Below are 20492 nucleotides of genomic sequence, written 5' to 3'. Positions count from 1 at the left end.
TACTGCTCTCCTTCCCTTTGCCCCCCCCTCCTCACGCCCTCACCTCCACCCTGTGCCTCTCCACCAGCCTTCCAGAGACAGTGACTTTTGTGTTGTTGAGCTGTTGTTTTTGTTTGTGCCCTTCTCACCATGGCTGCCTGCTCGCCGCCTGGCAGCCCCTTGTGTCAAAGGTGGCTGCAGCAGAACAGACTGTGGGAACAGCCGGTTAGCCTCCTCTGGTCCCCTGCTCCCTAACCAGAGGGGCAGCCATCAATCCAGCACTCCCCCTGCCCCTGAACACACAAAATGCCCAACCAAACACACACTCACACAAAAAGCCTACAACGCTCACACCCTCTCCCAATAATCCTCGGAAGCAATTTCATCTCGACTCGGGTGGCGGCCCATTGTCGCCAGCCCCTTCAATCTTTCCTTATTAACTCTCGCTTTGTCCCGCATCCGAGCTTCTGGACTCATCTCTCCTACATTCCGATCGGTGCTGCTCCCAGCACTCCCAGGCAACCTCCATTCGCTAATCCCACTGCCTCCCCCACCAGCTGCCCCACCCCAAGGAACTCTTACTGCTTCTTTTTTTCCCAACCTGCCGATCACCTACTTACAGAGTAAGGTAGGGGCATTAACTCCATGGGTTTTCTGAAGGCAGAGTGTGAAGGCGGGGTGGGTGAAGGAGGAGGCGGCCACAAAGTGACTCCAGCCCAGACAATTAGAACAATGAGCTGGGCCTGTAGGGGGCTAACTCGCTGCGTCACGCCTGGACGGTGGGGTATTTTGTCAGTTTAATGAATTGTCCGTCAGGCCAGGGCCACATTGCAGGCTGCGCAGGGAGAGGCCAGCAGGGACCCAGACACTAAGTCGGTATTTATTACACTGCCTTTGTCACTAATTGAGCTAATTATCACTGACTCCTCAGCACTCCCACAGGCAGAACCCCCTCCACTCACTCTCTCCACCAACTCTCCCACCTCACTCTCACGCCTGGGATTTGAACTCTGCCTTCCCTCCTCTTTTCTTAAATCTGTCTGCCACTTTCTCTTTCTTTTGTTTCTCTCTGTGTCCACGATCGCCTATCAATTCTCTCTCAAGCCAGGATTTTATCGTTTTCACATTTGTGAGCTTTTGCTTTCTCCTGACTTTTTCTCCATTTGTCACATACTTTAATCCAAATCATGTGTTCACCTGTTATCCAGTCATACAAGACAGAACATTTCGTTTTGGAGGACTCAGATGTGTTACCCTGTGATCAAGATACATTTTAAGTTCTCATCTTTTTGTTTTGGTAGGTCTTATGTGACCTCATGCATCATTTGCAGTATTTTGATTCAGTTTGCTCTGTTTTTGTTGTTGTTTTTTAAACCCACTAGGTCTACATATTTAAACTTTCTACTTTCTTTGAGCTGTGGACCATTCTCAAGTTATTATTCATTACTTAACGTCTTTGCGGCAGGCAAAGGAGTCCTTTGTGATGTCTAATTTTTACCCCGTAACATCAAGACTGTAATTCGGAAAGTTTCTCGTCCCTGTCGTACTATGTCACCCTGTCTGCTCTTACATCTACAACTTTGCTGCTCTGTTATTAGGACCTTTGGATCTTTGGGTGCGTGTTGGTGTTCTCACTGTGCTCTATCTGGATGACCATGGCTGCTCCTGTGCTGTGGTGAGCTAAGTAGAAAGTGTTAAGCTTTCCAAACTCCCGTTAGTCAGTGGTTTGGGTCGTGGTTATTCAGGTTGCCAGGGGCTGGGGGAGAGGTTTTCATTATTTTTCAGTCTATTTCTCTATTTCTTTCCAGCATTAAGCAAATAAAGCTAAACATGAAATGCAGTAAAAACCTATACTGTATAAAATAAGGTATGTGGCTGGATAAGCAGGGGCCATCTCTTGTGGTTGGGAGCACAGATGCAGGGATGTTTTGTGAGCCAGAGAAAGAGGCTGCTTTGGTGGTGGTAATAGGATTAAGCAAAGGACACCCAGGGACAGGCTTATATGTTCACTTGGTTGGTTGTCAAAACTATCTCAAACACAGACTACAACAGACATAATAGCATCTTTTGACACATTCAGGAGGGCAACTTAATTGAAAATATAGACTTTATTGTTCTATCATACAATACAAAACCAACTGGAGCCTAAATCTTTTGATTAAAATCTAAAAAAAAAAAGTCTTCTCTTACATCTCACTATAACAGTATAAAAATCCTTAGAAATAAATATTTTGTATTTACACGAATAAAAAAGGTAAATATTCAGTGCATGAACACAAGTGTTTTACAGGAAACAAGCAAAGACGTGATAATGTTTTGTTTCTAGTATATAAGAGATATTTTGTGTGAGCTACATTACACCAAAATAGAAAAAGGCATAAGATCTAAAACAACTCCTGACTTGACACTAATGATAGTATATTCTCCAGCCACTGACAGGTGCATAAATCATTCAGAAAACATACAAATTACGTCATTATAAATATATTCATATATTTTAATATTTACAGTATTTTGGTTATCATAGCTGATATTCAGAATGATCTCTGACAGCAGAGGCTGTTTTCGGCAAAGAAAAATGTTATCTGCTTTTTACATCCTATCCTGAAGTAAAACACATAGTATACGCCTACTCTAAACCTGGACCAGTTTAATGCAACACTCATGTATTAACAGAAATTTTGTGTTGTTTTTTTTAACTTCAATGCCATCTCAGAATGGCATTAGTTTTCATTTTGAGAGCATGGTGAGATTCTGCAGGTCACATTTCATTTTCAATATTGATCCCTCTGATCAAGTCATGTAATTATATTCAGTGTATTTATAATACATTCAAATTACATTGCCTCAGTAAGATTTTTCAATCAGTTTCTATTTTCCTTGTAACATCAGGACCATCCTGTGGTCAATCATGGTGGCAAATCAGGGTTGAGGTTTATTCAGCTCCCATCAAATTTAAATAAAATGGGCAAATGTGATGAAGAAATTATAAGTGGTCGGGCTGCATCCAGGGCCTAAGTACACAAGTTGAGAAAAGACAGCCCATCCCTAGAGATAAACTTCACACAGTTTCATGTGAGAGGATCCAACATTCAGCAAAGAAAAAAAAACAATGATTTAAAAGAACACAAAAAACTTCCCTCTTGTTAGAGGTCTTCACCAGTTTAGGAGAGCCCACTGTTTGTGGCTCTCTGGCCACAGAAACATCTGTGAAACATTGTGCCCAGTCTCTGCCCTCAGTGGAGGAGAAGAAGGCTCTAGTAGTACCTGGTTACAGCAATCGATTCATCACCACATCATTTCGCCCCTTTACTAATTTTATGTTTCCACAGTGTAAACACTTGAGGGATGCGGATGATTTCCATTCTACATTGATGGCTGGAGTGTCTAAATTTCCTCTTAATGCTGTTAAGCATCAAAGGAAAGTTGCAAGCACATCTACTACCTCCATACCCTGTTCATATATTTGTGCTTTTCTTCATCTCCCTCTTTCAAAAACTGATTTTTTTTTTGGAGAGAATTCCCTGTATTAGTTTACCCGCCTTGAAGCTTTTCTAGCTTCTAACATCTCAAACCACCTGTGTTCTAGTGGCTTTCTCAGCCAATTGCCAATCAAATATGCATTAATATTCCATTGATGTCCACCTGTGATCATAAACACTGGTGTAATGTCCGTGTACTGGTGCAGTTCAAGCAGCTGACATGACAGCACCAGTGGAAGGTGCAGTTGCAACGTTCAGTCACACTCTCAGTCCGGGTCTTAAACCCACGTCCACAGCAGAGCAGCTCACATCCGTCCAGGCCTGGAGAAGAGCTGTTGCATGTTCTCCCAGAAGTTCCCAAAGTGCCAGTTTTGCCGTTGTAGGAGCAGAAGTTTGGTGATTTCTCAAAATAGACCAGGTCCATGGCAGAGGGGGGTTTGTGAGCCGGGTTTTCAGGCTCCAAGTGTCGGGGGTCGGCTCGGTGAGAAGCACGGTTGCTTCCCTTGTTGGCATAAACAACTCTGGATGCACCATCAAACCGGTCCTTAAGAAAGTCTGCCACTGTGCGGAAGCTGGGCAGGCGCATCCAACAGGTGCGCACGGTGCAGGAGCCTGACATGCCATGGCACTTACACTCCTGACGCATCTCTGATGACACAGTCTGCAAATAGGAAGACCAATGAAATCATACAAAGGGGAAATCACAAATGCATTTGAAGCTTTTGGGAATTCTGACAAAAACAGCCAATTGTGGCATGTTTGAATATCAAATCCTTACCATTCTGCCAGCCTCATTATTGTGTATGTTGGTGAGGTAGCGCAGATCTCTGCCCCTCTCACTGGAGTCCACAAACTCACGGCTGAACATCCGGCCAAAGTCTACGTTGTCACTGCAGCCCCCCCAGTGCCAATCTGGTCCTCCAGGACCTCTGCGGCGGTAATCGCATGTGCACGACTCGATGGCCCCTTCTGAGCAGGAGCGAGCCACAGCGTGGGTCACCCCTGCGCTGGTAATGGCAAATACAAATGCAGTCTCTCTGCAACCTGAAGAAACAACATCAAAACTTCCCATCAGAGCCAATTCCAGCCTTTGGCTATGGCTTTGCCAATTTTTTGCCCAAAATTTGAAAAAAATTCATGACAAAGCCTATTAAATGTAGACAAACGATTCCATTACATCCTGGCCAAAATTGCCCAAATAATGCCTGGTATGAAAGACAAGAGAGGCTCACCACGATTTACAATTTTCCCAAAAACTGCTGGGCTGTGGGTGGTCGGGCAGTTCCAGCGGCGGTTGCGGAACTGCCACTTGCACTCCTTTATGGCAGTGTGCAGCCCAGCGGCGATGGCGTGCAAGATGCCAGGGTTCTGCCGAATCAGCCGGCGCTGGCGACGACTCAGCAGGGCCAGGCTCGGGTCCAGGACCAACTGCACGTTCTTGGAATTGGTAAGGAGGTTGGATGAGGAGGCCACATTGACAATACCCCTGGCACAACAAAAGGACAAAGCCAATCAGAGTCAAGGAGCTGGCAGTTATTGCTCATAGCTACTTCAGTGACCCTCTAAACTCTTAAACTGGTGTGTCTTGGCATCTCATGTGTATCAAAAAAAAATGTAATTACTGTTTTCATTATTTAAAACTGTGGCATAACAGTGTTTCAAGACAATGAGGAGACGGTGAGTCTCTGAGTCTGAATGCAGGTTTGTTTGGCAAATAACATTAAACTCAATTTTTACCTCTTCATAAATCCTTTGGATCCGAACCAGATATAATGACGTATTAGTTTCATTATTAGAACTTGTAGTCATATTTTTCTGCTAAATATTCAGCATCTGTTATATTGTCATATAGCTCAGTGGAAATCCTCTCTCACAGGTTTGCATCTGTGTTGTTCTGTGAAAATGATTCTCTTGTGATAAACCAAAAGCTGAAGAGAAGTCGTTTCCACTTTTAGATTAAAATGTCCAATCTCACCTGCAAATATGATGATCTTGTCAAAATGTCCCAAGTCACTAAACATTAGGCCTTTAGGTTTGTATGCTGTAAATGTAAAATGCTCTCCGCCAAAAAGCAAATTCATATTCTGTAGACTTTATGTCACTTAGTTTTTATCATATTAATTAATAACTCAAAGTATGTTGTCCCTTTGCTACATGATATCAGAAAATATTCTGGTATTTGGTTTTATAACCGTTTGTGTCCATATATAATGCACCTGTACTTCTCCAGTCACAGTAATCCAGTTTTGGTGGTCAGGTTTCAGAATATTTCTAGTGTTTGAGTACACTGGTTGCTATATCATTTTTCACTTTGTCTGTTGGTATTATCTGTGAGATCTGTGTAGTGTAGCCTAATGGCTGTGTCTCCTGTTGAGCATTATCATTTGGAAAAACGGGCGAGTCTCGGCCTGTTAGAGGGCTGACCCAGACAGTTGTGTGGTGAGGCCTGGGAACATTAACAATAATGTCGTCTTTTTGGATGTTTTTCTTCATTCCAGCTACTCCGCGGTGTATTTTTTTTCCCCTCTCCTAGTTTTCTTGGATTTCAGCTGACATTTTAAATATTTGAAATCGTCTGACGTTGTGCGCAAATCCATCTAATGGCACCGCAAAAACGACAAAAAAAGAGCTTTCGTAAAAGCATTACCAAAACAAACCCAGCCCACAGTTTATAGAGTTTTAAACAAAAGCGAGACAATATGCTGCACTGATGCAACACTATACAGATATGTAACAAAATAGAGTGGAATTGGCAGCTGTAGTTGATGTGTAATGTAGAACGATGGAGAAGACCTCATATGGGATACTTTTCAGCCAATAAAAAAATCCGTATTTATCCCACATTGGACTGAGAAAGAGAGAGTAAATGTAATATATACCGCAAATAAGGTAAACCTGTTGTTATAGGCCAATTACAAATGTAATTATTTGATTGTTAAATAGATAGTCGACTGACTAATTCCACTCAACCGACAACAAATTTGAAGAAAAATAAATCCCACAAGCTTTAATATCATGCGGTTTTTCTTTCTTTCAAAGGTTGAACAGAACTTGCTAACGGTGCCAAAACTAACACATTATTTCGAGCATGCAGCATGGAATGTGCCCGCCCAATGAAACACCGCTCAAACCGGCGTGCAATAGAACGTGTTCAATGGTAGGATGCTGATAACTGAATAAATGTACGATATCTAGATATTTGTGAACTCACCACCACCGGCCGCTGTTGTTTACGGCCCCTGTGCCTGAGAGCGAAGACACCAGCAGGATGCAGGCGGCTTTCACCCCCAACAGCAGCGCCAGACTCCTCATCGTTGCTTCAGGTCAAATATGAGGAGTGAAGTGTCAAATGGAGTTTGCTCGGGCAAAGTTATAGCCTAGTTCTACATATCTTTGATAGTTATTCATCTGAACACCGGAACACAAATAACCGCATTTTATAACAAATTCAACTACAATAAACCGTCAGCCTGTAAGCGAGAAAAATAAGACAGAAGTCTGGCAGTGATAATGTATTTTATCATTATGTTCTACTGAATTATGATAAACTTGCTGTAAGGTGTAAATACTCACCACGCCACAGTCCGGTGATAGGACTTGAAAGGTGAGAGAAGCAGGCAGCCCTAATTGACTTAAATGGATCTTGAGTGGAGACAGGTTGCTAAATGATGTGAAGTGTCCAGACAGGATGCTACTGCTGCTGCAGTCCTCTTCACTCTGTCTCTCTCAGTGATGCTCTGCACGGCGCATTGAACGCGTGGGACAGTCCCGAAGACTTGATCCCCTCGGTGACTGATAGGCAACACATTCTTCTGTTATTGAGCGCTACGAGGGGAATAAAAAAGGGATTTGCTGCTCTCATCTCCCTCTGTTTTTTTTTCGGAGCCTTTTCAATAGGATTGGAGGGAGGGATAGTTAATGCTCTTCATAGGGCGCACAATGAATAAGGAAACACAACTGGGCAGAAAGGAGAAAAGAAGAGAAAAAAAATAGAGCAATCCACAGAGTTGCGCACATTACTTGTGGAATCTCACGGTCATCACAGAATCGATTCCCTGTAAATGTGTGCGGCTGAGAGTATTTTCCCACTGGCCGTGCGCTTGCTTCCACATCCAGTCTTGCGGAAAGGAGAAGAGCCTCTGAAGCAGTGATGTGTTGGTACAGATGCTGTGGGTGCGCCCGATTTGGTGCTCCGTCGCTGCTCAAAGCTGGTGTCACGGTGAAATACAGTTACAGCGGAATATGAGCCATCTAAAACTGCCCTTTTTACCCGGTGGTTGGATTAGCCTACTCCCTAACCGCATCTCCTCCTCCTCTGTCCAAATGCGCTCTCAAAATGTGTAGTGACTGGACGTTTCTGTTCAGTTCGTTTCCTTTTTACATTAGTCCAATAGACATTAATGTTTTACGAGGGTATCTTAATATATGTACTATTTGATATTACTCCCAATAAACATAACTATTATCCTCAGCCCAAGCGCGCACATTCACAACGAAACTTGCATGTAGAAATTCGCAACTCGTACTGCCTGGTTACTTCATTATTTTTTTTTCGATCGTGGGAGAGATGAAGTACAGTCTCCAATCAGAAGTTTGGTGTATGATGAACCAGGAAAAGAGGGGGACGAGTAAGAATAAAAGCCACTCCAAACATCTGGCCTGCAGACCTCCCTCGATGCACATGTAGCCCAGTGTGATCAGAGCTTGAGCCACTTTGTGGCATCTCCATCTAACCCCACTTCAATGTCTGCAAACTTCTCTATGTTGGTTCATGGGGGAATGTTTCATTATGTGACATTTATCTGCTAATTTGCATGTTTCCACATTAGTCACTGCAGCGGTTGTAGTTTGAATAATCTCTCTCTCTCTCTCTCTCTCTCTCTCTCTCTCTCTCTCTCTCTCTCGCTCAGATGACAGTAAAAGGAAGTGGGCTTTTGTAAAAAGGATTTAATGACAGCCATCCTACGTTTAAACTCCAGCCTTATATGAAGGTGCTCAAACGAGTTTCCTGGAGCAGTCATGCGACACCGAGCAGATTAGAGCTTCAATCCGGATAAAGGGGGCCTTTTATATACAAATCAACTTCAAATCACTTTTTAAGCCACTTAGATATACACGCCAAGGCAGAATGCTAATGCACTTTTCATTGCTGCAGCTTAGGGAATGGAAGGAGATTAGATGAATTGGTGTCACTATGCGAACCGTGTTCGAGGGGGGTTTTAACTTAATTTTATGAAAGTATCCAATGCATTTTCTTGAGTCCAACAGCAGTGTTTATCACTATTTAAGGTTGGGTCTAGAAAACGTTTTTATGAGACATAATGACAGTCTCACTCTAATCTAAGAGTGATTGACCTGTTGATTCAGTATTATGCTAATCATCGATTCGATGCCGAGCTGCCACATCCACCACTAACCAAGTCCCAACAGAAGGCCTATCTGGTTTCATTGGCCTGTCATTACTGAGCATGAAAAACGTGGATAATTGAGATGCTGTTTGGTAGTCTTAAATATGCATAAGATGTATTTAAAAGCCTGCCCTACTTTCTATAAGCGTCACAAACCCATTTGAATGAATCAATGAAGTGTTATTTGCCACGTGAAATTTGCCGGAGCATGTGACGCCATAATGTGAATAATCACAAAAGCACAACAAATCTGACCTGTCACTATCGTAATTTATGTATATCATTTTATACTCTGAAATAAAGACTTTGGGGCGACAAAGTGAAGTTGTTTCAAACACAACAATGAGAAACAGGCGCTCTGATGGAGTGGAGGAAGGGGGACCACATGACTAAAAACAGTATTGTTGGAAGGTCTGTTAGCGGAGCCGCCTGCCTGCTGCTGCCTCCCTGTCGTACAGTGGAACCAGCAGCTCTCCCCTCCCCCCATTCATCATTTAACTCACCCCTTTATGAACAAAATCCACTTTGACTTTCCATATTTCATTTTACCGAGCGTTTCTTTGTTCTTTCTCTCCAAACGTGGAATTCGATACTACATAGGCTAATGTACAGGCCCACCAATAACAAGCTTAGTTTAAATACATTGATATTTTTATGTCCTAGCAATTATTTTTTAGAGGATCCAGTGTTTTAGATTATCTACCAAAACTTGAGACCATTATGCGCACAGCTTGCAGTGGTGCTTGTGCGTAAATGTTTGGAGACGTAATTTTACGCTTGGACGAATGATCACACTCTTAGACGATAAAACGATCAACTGGTGATCCAACTTTCATGTTGGCCAATATCTTGCAAACAGCCGCCTGTGGAGGCATCTCCTCCCCTCCCCTCTTTCTCTCCCCCTCCCGTTTACTCTCGCCCCCGAGCTCCTCTGTTCTCCGTCTTCACTCTTCGGTCGTTTGGCGGTGCATCGATAATACTCCACTCCTCTTCTTTTTGATATTCTTATCCAAAACAGGACTTTATTACTAGTGTTTTAATGTCACGTCGCGTAAGACGCTTAACAAAATGGAGCTATCAAACAAACTCCGTTGGGACCAATTCCTGATTTTGGCAGCAGCACTTATGTCACCTGCAATAACGTGAGTGCACTTGAGAGCCCCAGGAGAGTTGATGTTACACGCGGGTTCTTGCTACATGGAATTCGACAAGAGTTGAGGGAAGTTACTGTGTATGACTGAATGATTGAAACGAATATTTTATATATTTAGTTAAAAAGTAAACATCTGCCTCTGATTTCACAGGCTGATTCTGTGCAATATTGAAACATTGGATTCAATATTTACTAATTGTGTAGCCTTCTACAAGTCTGAGCTATGCCATTAAGAATTCAATATGAATCCCAGTATTATTTCTCCATAAGATGTCGTAACTGCAAGTAACTCCGCTTGTGGGACTTCACAGTTGGATGATCTGTTTAGAATTATGTTTTCCCTGCTTAAACATCTGTAGAAACTCTGTAGTAAATGCTTGTGCAATTGATTAACACATTTTATTGCTAAGTGTATTCAGCAAATAGAGAGATGCGATTCATTTCGAAGTATATCCATCTTAAATCTGGTTTTGTATTTTTCAGATTTTCTTAAGTATCCAAAGCATCTTTCCATTGTCACATACTTCTCTGGATTTGACAAATGAACTCCTGACCAGCTCTGATGACCCCCCCCCCCCCCCCCCAACACCCACCAACTCTCTCTCTCTCTCCCCCTCTCTTTCTCTCTCTCTCTGCAGGGTGCTGTGTAATGATATACTCAGCCTGAGGGTGGCAGGAGATCCAGTGCTAACCCCTAACTCAGTGTGCCTGAGGCTGGCAGGCCTCAGCAAACGTCAGATGCGGATGTGTGTGCGAAGCCCCGATGTGACGGCCTCCGCTCTGCAGGGCATCCAGGTGGCCATCCACGAATGCCAGCACCAGCTCCGGGATCAGCGCTGGAACTGCTCGTCACTGGAGGGCCTTGGCAAGCTTCCCCACCACAACACCATCCTCAACAGGGGTGAGAGCCTGAGGCAAGCTAATGGTGTTCAAAATGTGACCTGGGTGTATGGATGAGTGGAGTCAGGTATATGAGAGTTCTGTACACAAATGCAGGACTGTTTTACAGCTACACTGTTTGCCATTTTCAACTCTTTGAGTGTGTATCTTCTGCTCCCAGGTTTCCGCGAGAGTGCCTTCTCTCTGGCCTTGTTGGCAGCGGGTGTGGCTCACTCTGTGGCCTCGGCTTGCAGCATGGGCAAGCTGCGGGGCTGTGGCTGTGAGGCCAAGCGTCGCCAGGACGATGACAAGATCCGGCTGAAACTCACACAGTTGCAGCTGCAGACCCTGCAGAAGGGTGGAGTAGGCCTCGGCATGACACGATCATTACCCTCCGAGCTAAACGGTCATCATGGCGACCTGCCCGCTAACCTGCACTCCACCCACCCCTCCACCCTTCTCAAGCCATTACCAGATGACCTGAGCTCCAAGCAGGACACGTGGGAGTGGGGGGGCTGCAGTCATGACGTCCGTTTTGGGGACCGTTTTTCCAGGGACTGGCTCGACTCACGCGGGTCTCCAAGAGACATCCACGCTCGCATGAGGATACATAACAACCGAGTGGGACGACAGGTGAGTAATGTGCCTATCCACTGTGTTCTTCATGTTGCTTGGAGAGCAGAGTTAACCTCACTGGCAAACATGACTATCAGGGTCATTGTTGCATTTCTGATTTGTGACATCATTTCCCTTTCTCTACACAGATAGTGACTGACAACATGAAGAGGAAGTGCAAATGTCATGGCACATCAGGGAGCTGTCAGTTTAAGACCTGCTGGCATGTGTCTCCAGAGTTCCGGCTTGTGGGTTCTCTACTCAAGGAAAAGTTCCTGTCAGCCATCTTTGTCAACTCCCAGAACAAGAACAATGGGGTTTTCAACCCTCGGACAGGAAACGGCGCCAGCATGAGCGCAGGGGGATTTAACAGAGGCCCCCGTCGAACTATGTCCAGGGAGCTGGTGTTCTTTGAGAAGTCTCCTGATTTCTGTGAGCGTGATGCGTCCGCAGACTCTCCAGGTACACAAGGACGTATCTGCAACAAAACCAGCTACAGCACAGACAGCTGCGGCTCGCTGTGCTGTGGCCGCGGGCACAACATCCTAAAACAGACACGCAGCGAGCGCTGCAATTGCAGATTCCACTGGTGTTGCTACGTGCTGTGTGAGGAGTGTCGTCTCACAGAGTGGGTCAATGTGTGCAAGTAAATCCCAGTTCTTCCAGTCCCAGCTGCCTTTACCCATCCAGGACTCAAGATGGCGAGCCTGTCCCTTGGCCCACTCCTTTTGTTTGAGCGTTTGTTTTGCTCCTTGTGTAACTCTCCCAGCAAATCTGTTTATCCCCCCTGCTCCTTCTTTTTGGTCCATCATCTGGGATCTATTTTCTCTTTGTAGCCGCTGTTATTCTCAAAATGCCAAGTCAGAGATTGAAGAGGTGACTCATGTCATTTGTCTTACCACGGTCTGTTTAGACGCTGCCCTCTCAGCCATGAAAACTGCTTATAACCTATTCTATTCTATCCCACAAAACAAAGACGAGCCGAGAACCATTTCTATATCTACATGCGGACTCATCTCATTGTACAGTAGCTGTGTATTTTAATGTGTACATGTATATTTGTAAATGTATTATTATTAATATTATTATTGTGTTGGAGACTTTTTTGTTCTGACAGACTAGTGCTGGCCGAGTGGCTCCGGATGGTGAACCAGTGCTGTTAGACAACAAAGTCTCATTACAATGTATTACATTTAACTGGGCTCCTCTAATGATCTCCAAGGTACTTACTCCATTTGTATATTTTGCACCTGAGCCTCAGACAGAGCAACAATACTTATTTGGGGGTCCATCATAAAAACCTTTCTAGACAAGGGTTTTACTAATAGAAGAATACAAGATAAAGGACAGTGTTTTTTGTGTTTTCTTTAAGGACTGATCTGGACAGAGAGCTCATAAGCATATCAAAGCGGGTATAATTGTGCAACTCAAGATGGGAACGTTTTGAAGACAAATTTTGTCCTTTCAGCTGAAATACTTATCATTCTGATTTATTTACACCATTGTAACAATAGTAAGTACTTCGTGAGAGTGGGCACTATTGGTCATGTTTTTCGTGAATATAACTGTGATGTGTCACTTTTCCTATGAAACCATGACTGAGCTCTTGTTATTCTGTGCTTGCCTTTGTCCATTTCATCAGTCCGAGCACTCCTTAGATTCTTCCCACATGTAGTACATGTCAAAGTGAGAGATGGACTTGCTTTAGTCTTGAACGGATGCTGAAAGGTCTGTGTATGTGTGCGTGCCTGTTGCTGTGTGAATGGGGGTGGGGGGGGGACGACGACGACAAGTTCTACACACTACAGATTTGGGAGGTGAGAGCCTTTTTTATGGCCACTTCATGCTGAGAGAAGGACTTTTTATGGCTGCAGGATATTGTTTCTTTAAAGTATGACTTTTATTATTGGAGAGAAGCATCAAGAGAGCAGAGAGTGGGGGTGATTATACCAGTCTTTGCTGTGTGAGCGTCAGAGGGGATCATCTGTCCAGAGGAAGGGACTTGCTAAACCATGTGGGACATCGTGTCCCTGTTACCTGGGAGACATACTTCACAAATATAAACACATGCACCTAAACACATGCATGCATTTATGTAAAAAGACACTTACTTGTCGGAATACTGGCACCGACGCACAATCAAAATTATGAACTGTCAGACAGAACTCTGGGTGACCCGAATGATTTACACTTCCATTCTAGTTACGCTGCAGATTTAGCAAAACTTTCACGTCAACACCGACTGAATTTATGATTGCAGCATTCTTAGATATCTTAAATGATCCAAACTCCATGCTCTGTCTGCCATAGAGGATTTAATGCCAATTAAGTGTTGTTTGTATGGTCTTGACTCCTGAGGAATGGCAGTGCCAGTAGCTGAATTGACTGTTCTGTCTGTTTGGTATTTAGTGAGGGAATAAAAGCGAGACAGTGACTTGTATGGAATGATAAGGTAATGGATTTCTGGTTTTTATTTCTTCATTCCTTTATCATTTCACCCTGGAGCTGCTGCGAAGGGGAATTTCCTGTCACTGTTTCTCCCATGTGTGAGACAGAGGTTGTTGGACAGTCTGGGATTGGTTTCTTTCCCTCTCTGCTCTCTTTTTCTCTCTTTCCCATTCTCCCCCTCATCGCTGCAGACATAGACACATGCATAGCAACACATTGAGTGCCCCCCAGAGTAATGACAACCAGACTGGGCTGAAATTAAAGAGAGGGCAGCAGAGAGAGGAAGTTGGGAGATAAAAGTTACCCGTTTTGATTGACAGTATGATTATATGTATAAAGTAAGGCGATTTAGTGTGTTTAGTTGGATATAAAGATAGGGAGATATACTGTATGCTTGCTGTACGTATAGCGGAGATGCAGAAGCAAAGGACAAATGGGATATGGAGAAGGGGGTGAATAAAGTGTACTCTGTATAAATACAGGCCTCAAAACATCTGCTTCTCAACTCCCCTTTCGTTTTTGATGTGGGACAGGCAGAGAAGGAGAGCGGGAGAGAAAACACAAGGAGCCAGCTACCCAGAACATCAAAGCCCCTGCCCTCAACGCGCAGGCCCTCATTAGTTCAGCTAGCAGAACCAACGAGACTTGTGATTGTGTTTGCTGGGGTGCACGCTGGCAGACACTTCAGAGGAAAGGCTCCTTTAAGTCATAGTTCCCCACCCCACCTCTCCTGCCACCACCCGAGCCCGCTGTAACCCCCCTGTAACCCTCTCCTAACTCCCCGCGCACACAAACTCGGCAGTCTCCCCCATCATCCACTCCACCCCATAATCTGGTCTGCAGCTGCAAACATCTGCTCCCCTCTTATTCCTCTGCCTTCACCACTGAGTTGATAAACACATCTATCACTGGACGTGGAAGAGGGAGACAAATGTTGGATTCACCTGTGGGGCTGGTCACATGCATGTCATTTAATAACACTGGGATGTTTTTATGGTGAATGGGTTAAACCCACACCAGGTTCGTTCTATTCCTATATGTAATGCCACTTATAAAACCACATACATGTACAATATCACCTTTGGAAATGCATGAAAAAATAACAAAATCAGTACTCGAGGTCGGTAACCTGCGATGATATTGATTCAGTCAATGTTACCTTCTGTCATCTCATTGTCTGTGTCACAAAGAGGGCTGCTGTCAGGAAGTATCACGTGGCATCCTATTACAGTCAGCCATTTACTTATTCATTCAGATGATTCCTGTTTTAATTATTCAAGCATGTTTTCCTGCGGAAGCTCGGTTACATTTCATATTGGCTTAGATGTTGGTCTCCTGCTGTAACGCCACACAAATAGCATTTACACATGCAATGTCTTGTCAGAAAGGATATTGTGTGTAAAAACTGGACACAATTTGATCTATAAGAACAAATAAATTAAAAAAAAGTTAAGTCTCAAAGCAGGTAGATGCTGATGCTAAAAACAATTATTAACATTTTATAAAAAGACAATTAAATTAAAGTTGTTCTCCAGCAGTGCTCCTGGCTTTTAACAAGTCATCCGGGATGGCAAACGTGAGAGGTGCTCTTGACCATCCAACTATCGCGAGAATACGCATTGTCACAGCCGTTGCTCATCGCGAGACTATCATCCAGTCTCTCTGCCTGATTCCAGCTGGTAGCCTGCCCGCCGTTGACGGGTAAGTGAATGAGATGCGAACGGTGAAAAATCCTCAAAGATGTATCCAAGTAACACAAGTGACCGCAGCGTGCGGGTCGCTGCGTTAACGCCTTGCAGCTCTTCTCGGCGAATTGACCGCCGTTAATCGACGACATCAGGCCGACATGGTGCGCTTGTCGTGACTGTACGAGGGGGCATTACTGCACACAATATGACCCGGGGAATGTTCTTCTTCAGTACTGAAGACGTTCGCTAATATTGTCACTATCTTAACGCACGAGTAACTGTCCTTTTTACGCCATAAATACGTTAGTTGGCTCATTCACATCCATCGCCTGCTGGGGACTGCAGCAGCAGCCGTCTCCCCCTCGCGTTATGACAAATGTGCATGGATGTGCGGCCACTGCAGCTGTTAACAGGCTATGCTAGCAGCTATAGCGTGTGCATTTAATACAAATGAATGGATATGTAAGTTAGCTAATCAGTGATAGCATTAGTTACAAAAAAATGCATCATAAAAAATAAAAGGGGGATCTTCCTGCTTGCCGTGCAGTACAGGCTGTGGATGCATTTTTTTAAATCAAATTTTGGATTATGAATAAGAAAAATGCCCCTCAGGTATAGATATGTTAGCACAAGTTGAGAGCAGAGTTGGCCTGTTAAAGGGGACATAAGACAGGGAAGTAGTCAAAGCCTTTCACCTTTAAAGCTATAGGCTGTGTGCACACCATGCATTCTCACAACCTGAGGTTATGTGTCATTTAATGTGATACGAATTGATTGTTACACTGGAATGAATATTCGATTGCAGCAAACAGTTTAAAAGGTGGTTACTGTGCACCACATGAAAGCTGATCCGCATAACAGAGATCCAGTATGGTTCAGGTCAGCCGCCTGGTGTGAAGTATACTTTTATTGGCTTTCCTCTGAGGTGGCTTCTATCCTTAACGACGTGGTAATGTTCAGAGCTGCTTTTGAAGAGCGTGTTTTTTGTGTGTGTGTGTGTGTGTGTGGTTTTTGACTTGCTATATATGTGGTTCACAGGCTTGTTTTGTTGCTATTTATGGAAAGCGCTCTCATCACTTCCCTCCCTGTGTGTAACAGTTCTGTTGCAGTTGAGGTGAGAGCCACCAGTCATCATGGGGAACATCTTTGGCAACCTGTTGAAGAGCCTGATAGGCAAGAAGGAGATGAGGATTCTCATGGTGGGGCTGGACGCTGCTGGGAAAACCACCATCCTCTACAAGCTGAAGCTGGGGGAGATTGTTACCACCATCCCCACAATCGGTGTGTGAGAAAATACAGAATTACCGATAGCGTTAGGCAACACACTTGTCACTGACTTCCTCCAGCTTGTGTAACTGATTTTGATTTTTCATTCAGGTTTTAATGTAGAGACGGTGGAGTACAAGAACATCAGCTTCACCGTGTGGGATGTGGGTGGCCAGGACAAGATCCGTCCCCTGTGGAGGCACTACTTCCAGAACACCCAGGGTGAGCCAGACCAGCAGCCCCGTTGATGATTCACCTGTCAGCCATGTTGGACTTTACAGTATTGTGGCAGATCCTGCAGCAAATGCTCGCCCCCGGCACCTGAGAGCAGATCTGACTAATGTTTTATATGAGGTCATTTGCAAACAGCCTCCGACTGATTATTATCCTCTTAGTCATGTTGTTGAAAGCCTCTGCAATGAATAAACTTGGTTCAGCAACCAAACCATATTTATCAATATGATATCAGCACATTGTTTAACAGTGGGGTGAAGTTGAGTAGAAGTTTTGTGTGGTTCAACCCTTAAAAAGACATGTATCTCTCCTTGCAGGTTTGATCTTCGTGGTGGACAGCAACGATCGTGAGCGGGTGAACGAAGCTCGGGAGGAACTGATGAGGATGCTGGCTGAGGACGAGCTGCGGGAGGCCGTTCTTCTCGTCTTTGCCAACAAACAGGTATATCCGATCTTGTGTCTCCTCCTTTTCTATTTCATTCTTTCTGCACTTTCCCACCATCCGACACCTCCTGACTGACCGCCTGATGTGATTGTGTTCAGGACTTGCCCAATGCCATGAATGCTGCAGAGCTCACAGACAAGCTGGGCCTGCACTCCCTACGCCACCGCAACTGGTACATTCAGGCCACCTGCGCCACCAGTGGAGACGGTCTCTACGAGGGACTGGACTGGCTGGCCAATCAGCTGAAGAACAAAAAGTGAAGAGTCCGGTCAACAGAGTGGGGAAGAGCCTGGGTGCCAGCTCCAGGTAGTGGTTATCGTAGATCCATTGTGTTTACATGGAGAGGCAGTGCTGAAAAGCTCCCAAGGGGAGACTCTCAATCACTTTCCCCTCCTCCCCCCCAAAACAAAATACTCGTTTCAATTTCCTTTATTTTGAATAATTTGTTTGGATCTGCGGTGAGCGTTTTTAAATATTTACAAACCAATGGTGTCGAAGTTAACCCAAATGACTTACATTCTACATGCAGAATACATACATATTGGGATGTAATAGTATAATGTTACTGTAAAGGCATATGTATTTCCCCTACTTTGCAGTCTCTTTAACCTTTGACCTACATCACCTTTAATTTGTTCAGAAATGTGATGATGTAGACTCACAATGGCTACTTTAAACCTAATGTAAATGATAAAGAATGTCCTAATAGTATAGTGGGAGTACTATTACTATCTCAGAATAATATCACTTTGTTAAAAAAACGTATACTCATACAGGCACAGATAAATGCGAAGTTGTCCTTTTCTGTTCATTCTTCTGTTTTAACACCAAATCATGCGCTTCAGACCTAAAAATGTGCAAAGAATTTTTTTAAATTTATTTTAGATTTAATGAAAATGTGAATTCTACTTATTTTATTAAACACAAAACCAGATGACATACACTTAGTCTTAAACAATTTGTATTTTTGTCAACATGTATTTATTTATTCTTTGGTTTGTTAATTGGTTTTATTTTATTGTTATTTATGTGTATGCATCAAATGGTTCTTTTCCCTTTATTGCAATGTGTATTTACTGCTGAGGCAGCTGGTGAAGAAAGGTGCCCTGTTATCAGTGTATATTACCCCTCTTCCCAATCTGCATGGAGACGTCCCACTCCTGGCTCACGGGCTCGTTCGAGCTGTGAACTACTGCAGGTCGCTGCTGTAAATAAAGATTTGTTCTTCGTCGACTTGCCTGGCTCAATAAGGGTTAAAACATTTTGTCTGGCGCCAGCGAGATGTAACAGCTGAACTGATACAGATGACAGAACAGGGACACTGTACCAGCTCCGTGGCTTTGGAAATAAAATGTGGAGATCGATGCAGCAGAGCATGTGATTGGCAATATCAGAGAGCTGACATGATTTTCGAATGTTCATTCTTTAAGTCAGTTTGTGCGAGCAGCTGCACTATATCCGTCAAAAGAACTCACATTGCTTGTCATCCTGATTTATTCCTCCCTAATTGGCATAATACACGTGTCACTGTGCATTATGTTGCAAAAAATATCCAGATGCATTATAGTTGTACAAAATGTAATGTCTGTTTTTTTCTTGTATTTTTGAATGGAGTATTTATTTATTGTGGACCAAAAGGCAAGTGCTTTTAGTGTTGTTTTTCTTAATTTGCTAACTAGGTCAGTTGTCTTTTTGAGTGTTCACACATATCACACAAAAAATGAAAAAATAGGAGAGTGGATGACAGTAATACTGCATCATAAGGCATGTTAATACTGTACAAGATCTGTAATAAAAGTGAATTATAATAGCCTGTTTCCTCAGACTATATTTGTCAGTTCAAATTACTGCTGCTGGTTGGAACAATGCTGTAATAATAAATGTTTACCGAAAAACCTTCTAATATGCAAAAGCATGCTTTTCTATGTGGGCGCAGCTGTATATATGTTTACGTAACAAGAAAAGTACCGTGTTATTCGCGATCAAATTGTAAGTGTTGTTGATACACCTGTAGATATTGGGGTCAGTGTGGTGGCAGACATGTAGAACTGACAGCAGCTTGTGTGTGTGATGTGCCCTCTATTGCGTTGTTTTTGTGGCCTTATATTGCCAGTGGTTTGTTTCTCTTTGATAACAGGTTTGTATATCGGGATGTCCAACATTCAAGTATCTCACCGATGATCTCTAACACCGATGCACTCACAGTACCGTTGTGGCTGAACATCCTTCATTCAGTGACTATTGGCAGATTAACTTGAAAAATGTAGAAAAGCAAGACTGCAGAACATTCCAACGGGTAAAGTTTATTTAAAAAAGAAACAATCTGAACGTAGATTTATTTAATTTAGTGGGATATTATCAAGAGGAGAAAAATAAAAACAACACAAACTGGTGCAAAAGTCTTGAATGATTTGATGATTCATGACACTTTGTCGAACGATCAATAAAAACACCAAAACTAATTTACTTTGCCATTCTCGTTTTTATCATGTGTTGTGTTATCATACATGTTTGATTGAACTCCTCAGTTGATACCTTATAAGATGGTGCTTATTTATCTGTTTGTTATGTTATCTGTCTTTCCCCTACTTTGATCTATATCGTTTGTGCCTGCACAAAAAAATGCATTAACTAGTTTAAGATTCTTACACACATATATCTCATTGAAAACCCCAGAATCTATTGATTTAAAATGAATTGTTTGATTAACTTGCTCAAGATGCTGACGTCAGGATTCATTTTTAACTCAGCAATTGTTTATCGTACCAGTTCCCAACTAAGAAAAATGCCAGATTACTTAACAGCACATATGACGAGCTTGATTATTGAAAATGAGCAGGTGAATTAGGTGGGAAGGACACAGATCTACGTCGTCTTTCTCTTTTGGCCTTTCCT

General features: G+C 43.4%; 3 protein-coding genes across 3 annotated transcripts; 2 read left to right on the top strand and 1 right to left on the bottom strand.

The window, feature by feature from the left end:
- Nucleotides 1–2276: 2276 nt before the first annotated feature.
- Nucleotides 2277–7704, bottom strand: wnt1 (wingless-type MMTV integration site family, member 1). The gene is made up of 5 exons (XM_031844801.1): nucleotides 7035–7704; nucleotides 6673–6778; nucleotides 4694–4947; nucleotides 4240–4505; nucleotides 2277–4122 (listed from the first exon to the last, which is right to left on the bottom strand). Exons 2-5 carry the CDS (start codon nucleotides 6771–6773, stop codon nucleotides 3631–3633), a joined length of 1113 nt encoding a protein of 370 aa, XP_031700661.1. The 5' UTR covers nucleotides 6774–6778; nucleotides 7035–7704; the 3' UTR covers nucleotides 2277–3630.
- A 2178-nt stretch (nucleotides 7705–9882) lies between these two features.
- On the top strand, nucleotides 9883–13637 carry wnt10b (wingless-type MMTV integration site family, member 10b). The gene is made up of 4 exons (XM_031844799.1): nucleotides 9883–10011; nucleotides 10661–10923; nucleotides 11083–11534; nucleotides 11666–13637. Exons 1-4 carry the CDS (start codon nucleotides 9938–9940, stop codon nucleotides 12164–12166), a joined length of 1290 nt encoding a protein of 429 aa, XP_031700659.1. The 5' UTR covers nucleotides 9883–9937; the 3' UTR covers nucleotides 12167–13637.
- Nucleotides 13638–15570: 1933 nt separating this feature from the next.
- Nucleotides 15571–20059, top strand: arf3a (ADP-ribosylation factor 3a). Its single transcript, XM_031844802.1, has 5 exons — nucleotides 15571–15665; nucleotides 16751–16933; nucleotides 17030–17140; nucleotides 17470–17594; nucleotides 17696–20059. Exons 2-5 carry the CDS (start codon nucleotides 16786–16788, stop codon nucleotides 17855–17857), a joined length of 546 nt encoding a protein of 181 aa, XP_031700662.1. The 5' UTR covers nucleotides 15571–15665; nucleotides 16751–16785; the 3' UTR covers nucleotides 17858–20059.
- Nucleotides 20060–20492: the final 433 nt, after the last annotated feature.

Source organism: Anarrhichthys ocellatus, unplaced genomic scaffold, assembly GCF_004355925.1.
Source record: "Anarrhichthys ocellatus isolate YVR2014 unplaced genomic scaffold, GSC_Weel_1.0 scaffold5, whole genome shotgun sequence".
NCBI lineage: Eukaryota > Metazoa > Chordata > Actinopteri > Perciformes > Anarhichadidae > Anarrhichthys > Anarrhichthys ocellatus.
The sequence above is the reverse complement of the archived record's forward strand: the minus strand, read 5'-3'. Positions and strand labels throughout refer to the sequence as shown.